The 14,821-nt window shown below is 38.7% G+C and overlaps 1 protein-coding gene across 1 annotated transcript in view; it reads right to left on the bottom strand.

Moving 5' to 3' along the window:
* Nucleotides 1-4,628: 4,628 nt before the first annotated feature.
* LOC131674349 (mannosyl-oligosaccharide 1,2-alpha-mannosidase IA-like) overlaps nucleotides 4,629-14,821 on the bottom strand; it is a 39,546-nt gene continuing 29,353 nt past the window's right edge. Inside the window, exons 4-9 of the mRNA XM_058952967.1 lie at nucleotides 13,471-13,650; nucleotides 11,193-11,406; nucleotides 9,010-9,234; nucleotides 8,646-8,851; nucleotides 8,379-8,573; nucleotides 4,629-8,288 (exon numbers count right to left, since the gene is read on the bottom strand). Of these exons, the coding sequence (XP_058808950.1) occupies nucleotides 8,163-8,288; nucleotides 8,379-8,573; nucleotides 8,646-8,851; nucleotides 9,010-9,234; nucleotides 11,193-11,406; nucleotides 13,471-13,650 (1,146 nt within the window). The 3' untranslated portion in view covers nucleotides 4,629-8,162. The remainder of the gene's footprint in view (nucleotides 8,289-8,378; nucleotides 8,574-8,645; nucleotides 8,852-9,009; nucleotides 9,235-11,192; nucleotides 11,407-13,470; nucleotides 13,651-14,821) is intronic.

The following is a 14,821-nucleotide window of genomic DNA, read 5'->3' on the forward strand; positions in this document are numbered from 1 at the left end:
TTTTTCGATTTAGCTACGATTGGCATAGTTAGTTTGGCGCTATCGGCAATAGATTTTGCTTGGGATTTGGCGTACTCGTATACACATGTACCTGACAGACTTGCAATTGTTTATAGCCGTTTTACACTAACAAATTGACGTCTGACAAAAAAACGTTATATACATTTCTTTCATGTTTTTTCCCGTAGAATCGATTGCCGTTATCAGTTTTTTGAAAATAATAACTTTTTGATAATTTGTTTAAATAATTTTTTATAAACAATTGAAAATGGCAAAAGAAAAAACACGGGTATTTTTTTTTTTTTCGATTTAGCTACGATTGGCATAGTTAGTTTGGCGCTATCTTTCCCAGGTTTGGCATGGGCCTTAATGGGTTAATGACTTACTTGATAGGCAGTCACTGGCAGTTATTAGTCGCAAATGTCAAAGAAGAGAAAATTTGCGTACTTGATCCTTATGATGGAAATGCAGATGAAGATCGAGCTGTGAAAGCGTTTAAGTCCTTTATTCACAATGCAAACAGCTTTTTGAGATAGCTGAAAAATAAAAGCTGGAAAAAATGGAGGATTGATAACCGACCTTATCAATCAGTAAATAATGGGTACAGTTGCGGCCCGTACGTAATGTATTATTTACATTGCTTAGGGTCCAATGAAGAATTTGATTTAAAATTCGATCCTGAAGAATATAGGATGAAAGTAGCTCACGATCTACTATTACTTTCTCAAAATATGGAAAACACTTGCATATATTGTTTTTCAGAAATTGGATTTATGCCAATCAAATGTAAACGTTGTAATCGTAAAAGTTATATACGATGCTTGAAATACACTGACGTAAATAGTGATGAAGAAGACGAAATACCACTGAACGAGCATTCTAAAAAGAGAAAACTTGAAGAAAAAGTAGAAGAATGTCACATTCGTATGTATACTTTGCCAACGATACAATGTTACGATAATATTGGATCGAGAGTAATTATATAAAAGTAGTTAATGAATATAAATATTTTTTAGTGCTTTTTCAAATACGAAGCTGCTAAAATATATTATTAGAAAGAAGAAGATCAGACGATGCTAAATCTTATAAAACCAGAATTTAATATAACAAAAAATTTTCTTTGATATTTCAATATTATTACAGTATAATAATCTCTAAATAGAGACATTGTACTAATTAGACTAGTGTTAAAAATCTTTTTAGCTAAAATATTATTTTATACGGGACATTACTCCGTTAAATATATAAGCAAGATATTTTTCCTTTCTCGAAAATACTTTAAATTACCACAAATCAGTAGATATTAACTTTTATTAATGGAAAATATTAATAATATTTATTATACGCGTAGTAGCGTTAAATAAGTCTCTGAACTTTTAATAATATAAAATTCTTAAAATTATACGGTAGCAAAAAAACCTTAACAATAAAAAAAAAAATTTTCTTAGCCTCGCGTCGTCGGTATTCGTAGTAGCGAAAAAATAAGTCAGTGGACTTTTCAATGTAACAAAGAAAAACAATTTTTCTTTGCTTCGTGCATCGGTATTCACAGGTGCGAAAAAATGAGTCAGTGGACTTTTCAATCTAATAAAGAAAAACAATTTTTCTTTGCTCCGCACAGACGGTATTCGCAGTACCGAAAAAATACTCGTAAGTCAGAAGATTTTTCAATGCAACAACGAAAGACAATTTTTCTTTGTCTCGCGCAGTCGGTATTCGCAGTAGCGTTAAATAAGTCTCTAGACTTTTAATAAATCAAAATTATTAAAATTATTCGGTTGCAAAATATCGTTACCCTATAAATCATAACAATAAAAAAGAGTTTCTATGCCTCGCGCAGTCGGTATACGTAGTAGTATAAAAATAAGTCAGTGGACTTGTAAATACAGACTTAATAAAATTACTCGTTTGTAAAATATCATTACCCCATTAAACATGAAAATAAAAATCAATATAATATTTCTCTGCCTCGCGCATTTGCCGTAAATGGCTAACAATAATAATATATTAATGCATAAATGCCGTATTAAATGCATGCAGAAACATACAGAAAGTTGATCAACTAAGTTGTTGAAGTCAGTCAATCGACTGCGGTACAGTTATTCAGCTTGTAATGCAGCCACGTTATATTGATGTTAATTTTATCAGAAAAGAGGTACATACAAAAACGTGCAGGTCTCAAGCCCTAAAAAATGCAGAGAGAAAGCTTAAAAAATTAACATTATCAGATATATTGTATGATTATTAAGATAAACATAACAATAAAAAGTTTTATATTCTATGATATAGATTATTTGGAACGGATGTAGAAGTGGTTATTATAGTGTGCGACAGGCGTAAATTACACTGTTAATAAGTATAATCAATATTGACAATACAAACCTGCGATTATTCCGTAACGCTCGATTAATAAAAAAAATCTAAAAGAAACAATGAAATTCCTCGGAATTGTCTGTTACAAACGAACAACGGCATGGTTCTTAAGGTGTACGATAGAGAAAACTACCACGTTAAATGCAATAAATCTTATAATGAAAGAATTACGAGGGGGAATCAGTAAGTCTTTACAAAAAGAAGGAAAAAAAGTTTTGCGTATGTAATTTTTTTTATTTTTCAACATAATCTCTTTGAAAGTCGATACATTTTATTAAACGGCCTTCCAGTTTTTTTAAGCCATCAGAAAAATATGATTTCTGAAAACCCTCAAAATAGGCATTTGTTTCGGCGATGACTTCTTCATTCGACGTGAATCGTTGTCCAGCAAACCATTTTTTGAGGTTCGGAAATAAGAAAAAGTCACTGGGAGCCAAATCAGATGAATATGGTGGATGATCAATTAATTCGAACTTTAAATCGATAATTTTTGCCATCGAAACTGCACACGTGTAAACTCGAGCATTGTCTTGAAGAAAGAGGCATTTTTTTTGTTCAAGTGAGGACATTTTTCTCTGATTTTTTCTTTCAGCTAACCTAATAATGACGCATAATATTGTCCAGTGATCGTCTGACCCTTTTCCATATGTATAATATGTAGATGATTCCATACGCATCCCAGAAAACCGCGGCCATAATCTTGCCAGCTGACTTTACTGTCTTTGCCTTCTTTGGGGCTGGTTCTCCTGCGGTAATCCATTGTTTGAACTGTTATTTGGTTTCAGCAGTGTAGTGGTGTACCCATGTTTTGTCTACAGTTACGAGTCGACGCCAAAAGTCTTCCGGATTACGACGTATGTGTGCCAAAAGAGCCTCAGAGGTGACCGCGCGGGTTCGTTTGTTTTCAACAGTCAGCAAACGCGGCACCCATCTTGCTGATATTTTTTTCATCCCCAATTTTTCATGCAAAATTAAAATGATTGTATATTTATTTTATTTGATACCCCTATGGCCTCAATTAATTCTCGCAATTTTAATCTTCTATCACTCAACACCATATCGTGGATTTTGTTGACCATTTCGGGCGTACTCACTTCTACGGGGCTACCTGAACGAGGTTCATCTTTTGTTGTTGTACGGCCGCGTTTAAATTCATTTACCTAGTTATAAACAGTCTTAAACACAGGCGCAGACTTGCCATGAACGGCGTTCAACTCAACTGTGATTTCTTGTGGCGTAAGACCTTTCAAATGAAAATGTTTTATTGCAGTTATATTAGTTATACTATATTTATATGCAGTTGAAGCATATTAATGAAATGGCAATAAAATATTGTAGAGCAAGCTTTATGCCTCTTGAAGGAATCAAATTCGTACATAGATTTATTGACAATGTAGAATATGAATGATTGGATTTCACTATTTTCAAAATCTATTTTTTGGACTAGTTCGTAGATGCATAGGCAGATGGCGTATTAGAAAATAGCATATTGATTTCCTATAACTGTTTGTAACACGCAAATAAAATTGCAACTTATTATTATATAAAAAAAAATCAGTCGGTGCGTTCACATTTCTAGTCTCGTAATTTCAGGTCTGGCGGATAATTTTTATAAAATGATACTTTGTGTGTAGTGATTATGCTTAATTATCGACACAAAAGTAGCATATTTAAATCATAAATAAAATAGTCAATTATTGTAAAATAATAATTAAATTGGCTTTTTTGTAATTAAATAGTCAAGTTGTCACGGCGAAAATCCATCGATAGGTCTTGCATAAGAATTTACGTAAATTCTAATGGTATTTCTTATGCAATTTCTTACGCAAGATCTTATGCTCTATTTTCAATATAGCAATTTTTGAAAGTGATTATTACGTAATTTGAAGAAATATTTCATTTTTTTATACAACATATATCCTTCGATTTAACTTTTTCTAAATAATACAAAAAAAGCTCAATTTATTCGATACTTCCATTCTTAGTATTTGAATATTTTTTTCGAGAATCGCCCATCCCGAGGTAGTTAGACAGTAAATGGTCATTCAAGCGCCAAGTTAAACCATCCTTAAAAATACAGGTTTTTTAAGTTAAAAAATTTTACTTCAAAGATTCAAACTTGAAACTTTCATTATTTGTATTACATTACAGAGAACAACGTACCTTGGATTAATTGCGATCTGAATTTAATTTTTTATGTGAATAATGGATAGGGAAAACAAAATCAACGTAGAGTATTATATTATCAATGTTCATTTAATTTGCTCATGATAAACTATTAATAATCACATAAAGTTATTAAAGTATAACCAATTATCACTACAGCGTGCGTACATTATTTACAATTCATCGCTACAGCGCATCTCGCGTGAATCACATTTCGTGCATTGTATATGAAACACAAGACACATCTTCTGTGAATATATTATCTTTACACCAGCTAGCTTATTACCTAAATACACGCGAGTGCACTTCATACAAATAATCGTAGAACAACGATAGCATTATATAAATGCAACCGTCACTTATTCACACGAATTTGACTACAGAAGACTCAACAATGAGTTTAGAATGATGATTAAGTGCGCCCTATACAGTTTTTTTCTTTTGTAAAAACGTTTTTTATTTTTTTATTACTTTACATTACGGAGCACTCGCACATTTTTGTTGAAATACATCAAACCTATTTCAACATTGATTGCAAATCCGCTTTTATTACGTTTTTTTTTTTTAATATTTATGTTTGTTGAGCTGACTTTCATAGCACACATAAATCAAAACAATATAGCTGTAATTGTACCCAGTATCCTATTTTAAAATTGTTTCTAAATCAAATATTTTCTAATTAACAATAAATTATTAAATAGATTTATATTCACAGCAATATGATTTAATTAAATTTACCATAAACCCCAATGATTTTACAAACTTTTCACATTATTTTATGAAATAAAAATCGTTAAGAAAACTATTTTGCTTATAAAAAACATTGTATCTGAAGTGTTTTTTACAGGAATAGCATTTGATTTTCTAATATGTATATAATGTTTCGGTAGAATGCAATTGTATATGTAATTATAAACTTATTTCAGGCAGTCAAAGTCACCCTAGTTTAGGGATATATATTTTCTTTTATATTCATAATTCATCTGTCATCATACAATAAAAACAACCTTGTACATACAAGCATTCTGTGTTTCTGCAAGTAGCAAATGTATTTTTAAGCAAAGCGCTTAATTATACTATTATCAATTTATTTTTCTCGACAACTGTATGATAGACCAATAACTATTCTTCCATTATTTTCAGTAAATGAATACGCATACTGTATGATTCCATAAATAGCTAATTTTTTCAGAAAATGTGAACAACCTTTTCCTTTAAAAAAATGTTTCATTATGAAATTTAGTGTCATTTTAATAGCATTTTTATGTAAAATATTTCTCATAAGTGACATCTGTATTTCATTAAATTCATAGAAATACTCAATTCTTTAAATGAATGCGAATATCATTGTGGCATTACATAAATATTTATGATGTTCTAAAAATAATATAGATGCTCTAGTCACTTGTTACAGATACGCCGTAGAAATATCATTTAATATTTAAAGATCTTTAACTTCTTCAATCAAAGTGAAAAAAATAGTATCTTGAAAGTAATATTACATTTGAATAGGTTTAAAAATTGTCAAATGCTAATTATGTTTAAGAGTTACACAACGATACATTTTTTTCTGCTAATCAAATTACCGAAACCAATATAAAAGCAATATTTAAAATACTAATGACACCTTTCTATAACTTAATATAATGTATACAAAATTCATCTAAATAACATGTAATAAATAAGTGTTAAATAAGTTTCTGGCCGTTGTTGTCAAATTGTAGCAATTTTTTTTAATATTATACTTTGCTATTTAAAGGCGAAATCATAAAACTGATAAGTAAAGTTGATAGTTATTACCAAACAATTACTGGTTCAAGTTCAATTGTCCGGATTGTCACCAAATGAAGTAATGAAAATATTCATTTATTCATCGTCGTGAATGTTATAGCTCGAAATTAGTTATACTGTCGATTAATATACGTTCGAAAAATATTCTCAATCGGAATGAATGATATTATTATAAATCTGTACTTGGAAGCAAATTTTTAGAAAATATTTACTCATGAGAATAAATTTTGATAAATATCATTATTATGAAATCTATTATTCAGCAATAAAGTAAACTTGAAGATGACAGTCGATCATTGTTCGTTGCAACATTGTACAAAAAATCACCATCATCCTTGAATTCACGCTTTTTTATAATTTCGCACATAATATAACTTCCTTTAAATAACATTCATCGTATTTACATATTTTTATAGCGCAATCGCTAAATTTAATTTGTAAATTTCAGTAACTACAGAAATTTGACACACGAGTACTTTCGTCCCATGCATATCAATCGTCCAATTTGTAATTCGTACACTCAAGACGCCTTAACAGTATTTTTATAAGTTTATTTTTACATAAAAGTATCTATACTCCAGGTAAATTTATTTATACAAATAACAATACATCTAAACGCGTTGACGTCGAGAAACTGTACAAATCGCTTTAAAATCGGAAGAACTGTGAAAGCTTTGCGATTTCATCACCGTCTTTTGAATTATCTTTACTTTTAGTTGGCTTACTTTAAGATGTATATTGTGACCTGGAAATTTTCTGTGGCAGTACGATTGGTAGGAATGTTAATTAAAAAAGAGGAAAAGGAAAAGAATTAATACGTACAAACGAACGACGATCATACTTGTTCTCAAGAGGGATGCGCAGGCACAATGATTAAAAATACGATTTGGAGACTTTGGCACTTGGAGTTATAAAAAAGTGAATCGTTAAAGTTAAGATCTGAAGAGTGCTCGATTAAAAAATCAACAAAATATATGAGCAAGTATAAGATAAGACGATTGAAATGTAAAAGATAAGTCGTTGACTCGGAGCTTCAATGCTCATGCCCCTTGAGAGCGAGTGAGATAAATGAGAAAAGAGGTGTGTAGTGAAAAAGAGGTCGCGGGATATAACGAAGCACAAGCCCCTCGGCGTCACTCATGCATACGCGTGTCGTGGCTTCGTTGTTCCTCTTAGTCGCACCGGAAAGATGAGGCGACGACAAGCGCCAAAGCTCCGAGGCAGCGTCGCTGAGTAGTTTGCCGCTCGCTCATCGGACGAAGCGCAGGGAAAGAGCAGAAACGCCGTTTACGTGGCTACTGTAGCTGCGATGCGAGAGCGACTACAGTATTATTATTTACAAATATATATTCGCGAGTACAGCGTCTAAATACAACGTCGCGTGTCGCGCGCGCGTGGTTGAATGATCAATCGGCTATGTATAAGCAGCAGTGTAGCGTCACTTGACAGCCCCCTTATCAATATATAATAAGTTTCGGTCCACGTAATTGCTATGCGTAATCTCATAATTGGTTACTTTCATGAACATCCTGCCGTAAAGGTTGCGCCTGAACAATCCTCCCGTTCCCTCTCGCAAAGATATCACTTTGTGAGTTTGCGTGTGTGTGTGCGCGCGTGTGTGTCTGTGTGTGTGTGTGTGTGTGTGTGTGTTTAGCATGTACGTATAAACGCTGCCTTAGGATATATATATACTAAATGCTCGACAGCCGTAGCGAGGCTTGCGCTTGCTGCCCGAGCAAAGATGCAAAGCAGCTGCACTGATTCCCGACAATTGCCTATTGATAGAGTGCTTTAGGAGTGGCGTCCAAATCGCCAGTGAATTGGCTTGAATTTTACAAGCTGGAGGCCGCTCTGAAGAGAGGATTTTTGCCTCTGATGGGCAGCACGTGAGCTTCCGAGTTGAACACCCATTCGTCGAGATTGATGAGATCGTCGTCACTGAACAGCAGGTAGAGATACTGCAAAATAAGCGGCCAAAGCATGAGGCGGATGAGCGCTAGTGAGGGTGGGGGGGGGCAAACCAAGGTGGAAAGCGTATCGAAAGGTACCTTGAGCGTCTCGGCGAAGAAATAACTCTGCTGGACGTCGTCTTTGGGAGAATCCAGCTGGTAAACGTTGTGCAGACCGGTGTAGCCGCCGGGCACGCGGCAGTAGGTCTCCAGGGCCTGCACGGCCTCCCAGCCCCATTCGCGGTACTTGGGATCTTTGGTGAGCCTCCACAAGATGAAGTACGACTCGAATGTCTGTGGACAGGCGCGCAATGCGACGTGAGGCTCGGCGAGCGCGCGAACGTACCGGTGGAAGCGAGCTCTTACCTCTGGTCGTAGGATGTAGTATTTCTCGCCGTTCTTCAAGCTCTTGGCCTCGTTGCCCTCGATAAAGTGGAAGGCCTCCGGGCCGAGCTTGGTGGCACTGCGGTCGTACGACTCGTGGCAAGTGTTGGTCAGCCCGGCGGCGATGTCCATGTGATGATTACTCACTTCGTTCTCTTGGGTTTTAGCCCCGAGCGCGAACATGCCACCTGAGAAGTACGCAGAGCCGAGGGCATTAGTCGCCAGCGCCTGCGCCTTTTTAACTTGCGCCAACTCGTCCTCGTTAATTTGTCGGGCGTGCGCGCGCGCGCGACACGCCAGACGACCGCTTCGATACAAGCGCTACGGAGAGCTTCGCCCAACTTACCAGCGAAGCAGGCGAGGTGTCCCATCTTGTGCTCGAGCCGCTCGTACTGTAGGTCTGAGGCGTAGATCAGACCCGCGGGAGACCTGACGATCATGTGCTTGACCACCGCGTCCATCGCCTCGTCGTACATCTCGCGCGCCTCACCGTCCTCCTTGCCCGACTGGATCCATGCCTTCAGCAGGTACTCGTAGAAGCTGTCGCCCAATCCGCCCAGAGACATGTGATCTGCCAACAAGTCCCGGTTTTTCAACTATTACTCGGGTATCCTCGGTCCAGCCGAACGAGCGCGAGGCCAGAGTTCGCTATGAGCTTGATCAACGACCCTTTACCGTCGCCGGTTGTTGGCTGCGCCGCTATCCTCTGCGCAACTAACGACCAGGCTTTTCACTCGAATAACCTTATTTTGCTAGCGTTCTCTGTCGCTCTCGTCTTATTAAGCCAACGCGCATCAGTGTTCTGCGAATTTACGAGGATCACAGTTTGTTGCACACGCGGCGTCTAATTATACAAGCCCTATACTTGGATGCTTCACGGTCGCGCCATGCCTCTACCAATTTTACACAACTGGCTTACGCAACGTTCCAAGCCAATCTTTAGTAATCAGAACTGACGTAAATAATCGAAAACATCTCCTATCGCAACGCGAATGTAATGTGCCCATTGAACGTTTAATCGAACGTGCATGAACAAATATTGTTTTGTCTACAGGTCGTTACATGTGTTAGCATGAGTCAAACAAATAAGTACGGCGAACGGCTAAAATATGATGGACGTTTCATTCCGAATGGATACCATTATATTCGGAAGCCGAGTTGTAAGCAGGAACGGCAAAAAATGTAACTGAACCTACTGGCAGCGTAATCGCGCGTTCAATTCCCTCGGGCACTGTCGTCCGTTCGCCCCCCCCCTCTCGCTCTCTCCTCTTTCTCTACATATTCAGCCTGAATTCGTGGATCGCTTTGATCGGCCACGAATGAGAATTAAAGGCTAATGGCTGAAAGCCACAGTGACTGTCGATTTTTTCCTTTCATTTATCTGTTTTTTTTTACATGGGAAAGCAGCGGCATACGATGTCACTGCACTTTTCGCTCGAATGACCGAGCTTTGACAATGCGCAAGCTTCAAAATGCACGTGGAGCAAAGGTAATAGCTGAGCTAATAAGGAGCGACGCGAATGAAATTTAAAGCAGCATTTTCGAGGGTAGGAGCACCTAGAGAGATAGTTAAAAAAAAGCGCATAATATAAGGCGAGTCAGATAAGATGTAAAAGAAAGAATTTCACGGCAGAAGAGTTGATCTTACGGCATAATGAATGAGACTGAGCTAGCTCTCGCGGCCTGGCATTAGAGTCGTAAATTCGTGAAAAGGTGAAAATCCACGCGAGAGAGGCGCAAAGAACTATGTCCATGGTTCTGCTTCTTTTTCTCGACTCGCCGTCTTTCTTTCTACACGTCGCGCACATACTCCCACCCATTCATTTCTCAGCGAATTTCAACGAGCCCAGGTTGACTTTGAAGTTTTAATTAGACTTTTTGGCCGGTCTACCATTGCTACGAAACTTCATATCGACACAAGACTTTGATATTGAGGTTTATCAGATACCAGTTAACGATTGGCTGTTCCTTCTCGCATCGCAACTCGGTCAAGTTCTCCTCTAAATATCACGTACTAATGTGCTGGCAAATAAATGGCTTTAATGGAAATAATTGAATGATCGATGTTCAAGGGAAAAAGAAAAACCAAAGAGACCTTTTCCACGGGATAAAGCCACGCACAAAAATAAAGCAGATCTGCAGGCCCAAACTGAGGCTGAAGGTGAAAGAGATCAAGACAGAGTGAGTCTTATTACTATAATCCGACGTCATCTGTTACTTCTTCGGCTCTTAAATGCGCGTCGCTTTTGTCTCTTTTTTTTCTTGGGATTTAAGAGGATTACAGAGGCCACCCAGAGGAGTTTTGCCAGAAGGAACGCCAGATAAAATAGCACAAATGAAGGATTGAAAAAACGCTCGCGCGCGTGTGTGTGGCTCGCTCCAAAAAGTAACCTCCGACTGCTTACCATTTTTACCCACTCTAATCTTTTATTCGGTTATACGAGGAAGAAAAAACGCTCGGATCAATCATGAGCGGCTTATTGTTATCGCTATCGCGACAAGTCTGGCTGAATTCTCATATGAACTTACGTCGACCCCATTTTCCAGTTTTTGGATGAATGTAATTCGGATACAGTCCCTTTGGCTTTTCAAGATTCTTCAGCGTTCTCCTGACGTGCTCCACTTTGCTTCTGAAGATGGAATTCCCCGTGATGTCACTCAAGTAAGCAAACTCCAAATGCATCGTTCCGATCTCAGACAGGATACTGCAGCCGCTGCTCGCCCAGCCGTAATTCTTGCTTGCCTATCGTTCAGACAATTATTTTATTACCTTTTCTTTACCGCCGCGCAAAAAAAAAAATCTACTTTCCCACACTAGTGGCCAATGTACTACTTCCTAACAAAGTGCGCAAAGCACAACTGTTTTCCTTACTGTTCTATAGTTTACCAACAGCGTGTTCGAGTCATAAAGTGCCATATTCAATTTAAGCGTATAGACCAGTTTCGTTTACTTTCAACCGAAACTCGACATAGCACACCTAAGCGTAGAGCTGGGATGGGGCAAGAGATTCGGACAGCGTAGTCCCCCGACAAAAATTAAATAAATTATAAATGAAAAATATCAAAATTTTAATTGCTATGGTTACGATATAATTAATTTCATTATCAACTATTAAAAGTTCTTAAATAATTTAATACAATTTGATCTTCAGGTAAATGGGTATTATTTTTGTCGGTCAATCATCATAATTGTCAATTTGTATATTATTGATTTTGAATTTATATAATTTCTCCTGTAACCCCACTCCAACACTCGATCGCTGCTGCATTTTGCACAATGTGTTAGGAAATATAGTTCAGCACAAATATAGGTAATGTACTATACTCTTACATTGCACTGTGACATTATTACCGATAAACTTCTTCAGACAATTATAGCTTGAGGTACGTATTAATTATCTGACGGTGAATTCGAATAATAATAAATTTATTCGTAATTTTAGAATAATATAATTTATAACGGAAACGATGAAAGATATATACACTAATAAAAATAGTACTTTTACGACAAAACGACTCTAATTTTCAGCTAATTCTCTTGTAATAAAAGGACTAATGTTCTAGCAAGAGGATTCCCTTTATTACAAAGGGAATCTCGTTCGAGGCTATTTTACAAAGATTTTCTTGCGTCAAGAGGAATCCTTGTTACAGGAAAACTCCTTTTCAGTGCACACAGAAAAAGCAGCCCATTGTACGAAGAAGATACATTTGAGTAAACTCCTTTACAAAAGGAATACTTCTGTACCACGAGTAATGTCCTCTGCATCAGAAAAATTCGTCCTGTTACGAGACGATTTTTCTCAATGTGACAATAGTATGTTCAATAATATGTTCGAGCTATTGGAACATTTTTCAATTTAATCAATGAAAACTTGTCTTACGTAAATAATGAATGTTCGTTAAAATACTGAAAAGGAAACTTTCCGATATGTGATGAAAACACGTAGTGCATTTGAAGATGGTTTCAATTATAAATAACAAATTTTTCCAAAGAATGTCCAATAATACAGATGAAATTATTTTTGTTCAGCGCAGACTTCGGTCTGTATATATTGATAATAAAGCAATCATTGGATAATGTTATTGTGAAATAGCAACTCGTTTTAGCGAATTTCCTTCTCAAGTACTTTAGTTGGGTATTTAGAGTAATCTTAAGTAGTTGTCTAGCGAAAAACGAGCAACTCATCCGAACTTGATAGGATCTTATGAAAGCGAATAAAGAATAAATAATTTCTGGCAGAAAGGAAAAATCAAAAGTAGTTTGCCGATCTTGAAAGCGCAATATTGGAAAAAATTGAAGGACGCGGCGAGAAGGGAAAGCCGTGGACACGAGGTATGAAATTGAGAAAATCAGTCGGTCTCGTGCGAACGAATGCAGGTATGTGCTCTGAATGGGCCGTGATCGTTTCGAAAGGTATTAGCAATGGTAAGGAAATGGAATAAAAAGTGAAAACCCGTAGAGATGTATTGTGGGGGCGAGAATGATTATGAAAGACGAAAAGGTAGGAGCACAGTCGATAGGTGTGGGAAGATAGAAGATGGGAATTTCATCAAGTAAGGTGGTGAGAAATTTTCGGAATTTCGACCGAAAGGTATTCGGAGCATTTGCGCTGGTTATCGGGGAATAAATCGTCCGACCTGGTGGCGCTCTCGCGCGAACTGAAAAACGATTAGTCCCCGGAAAATATAGAAGCTGAGGGGCATAGGCTATAGGGGCAAGAGACGTCGGCAAGAGGAAGCCGCGAGAAAGTAAATTGGCGATGCAAGGCCGAGCGAGAGAGCGGAAAGGACGCGAGTGCGCACTTACCCCGGTGTGAAGGTTGATGAGGGAGTGCGGAATGCCGGTCTCCGTTTGGAAGGCCGGCAGCATGCGCTGGCCAAGTTGAGCTGCCTTATCGCGGAACATGACGTCGCCGGTCAAAGCGTAGCAGGCCAGCAGGCTGCCCATGAAGCGAATGTTCATCTCGAACAGCGACATCTCCGAGTTCTGCGAACAAACAAGAGGCACACATTGATTAGCGGGGCACGCAACTGGGCGCTCGAAGGCTCGGAGGTGAGTGCAGCGCGGCTAATTAGTGCGAGAGGGCCTGGCTGGGGCTCGAGTGCGCGCACGGCTTGCGGCTGCGGCTGGCAATATCCGAAAAGCTCGCAGGTGGCGACGGGAAGACGGGGGCGGCCTGCCCGTAATATTGCCGAGGCTTTATGTCGCATCCGATGCAGGCTGTTGCGCCCGCTAGGCCAGCGCCTCGGATCGGGCTGCTTTTCATTAGGCGCGCCTTCGGCTCCCCGCCGCGCTGATAATTCTGTATAATGGCCTTTGTCGCTGTTCGCGATCTGGCGCTGCGCTGTCGCCCGATGACTATCTCTCGCATTCCCAGTCTATCGCGTCGGGCGCGCTCGTTCGCTGGGATTTTTCCGTGGCCAATCGCATTACGCGAGACTGCAGTGTCAGCTAATTGTACAAGCCCGCTTGATTCGCATCCTGCGCGCCTAACGATATACAGAAGCGCGCGCCGGGAAACAAGAAACAATCGAGCAATTAATTACTCCTTGCGCGCAAGCGCTTGACGCACCGCGCCGAACGCCCAGCTGTACGCGCATTATTGAATCGAACCCAGACGAGCCGCTGCTCTCTCTCTCTCTCTCTCTCTCTCTCTCTCTCTCTCTCTCTCTCTCTCTCTCTCTCGGTTTGTCTTGCTCATTAGCCGTGTTGCACTGCAAGCTCAAGTCCCATCCGTTTATTCGGCGCTAATCGACTTGACAATGCTTCATTCGTTACTGCCCAAATTGCCGTCACGGCTAATTTTCCTGCATTTTATCCGGCGAATTCAGGCTGCTCGGCTCTTTATTGCGCTCGTTTAGCTGCTCTGTACGCGGGTATAAGCCCCCAAAACAAGATTTATTTGCTATATCAAGCTACAAAGCATTTCCCAGCTTCGGCATTATCAAATCCTCGCTCGCAATTAGATCGCCAGCAGAGCACGTTTTTCCGCTCTGCGGCAAGGCAACGCGTCTCCTTTAGATCCAACACTTGACTTGTTTGTTTTACGTAGGTACTTAATAATTGCGTATCAACAAGTGGCGGGCTACTGGGCTGAAGGTCGTTGCTCGATTGCCAGGTGCATCCGTACAGCGAACAGCTAATTGTACGAGCGGTG

Source organism: Phymastichus coffea, unplaced genomic scaffold (assembly GCF_024137745.1).
Source record: "Phymastichus coffea isolate CEN01 unplaced genomic scaffold, Cenicafe_Pcof_1.1 PCOF00233, whole genome shotgun sequence".
In the NCBI taxonomy this organism is placed as follows: Eukaryota; Metazoa; Arthropoda; class Insecta; order Hymenoptera; family Eulophidae; genus Phymastichus; species Phymastichus coffea.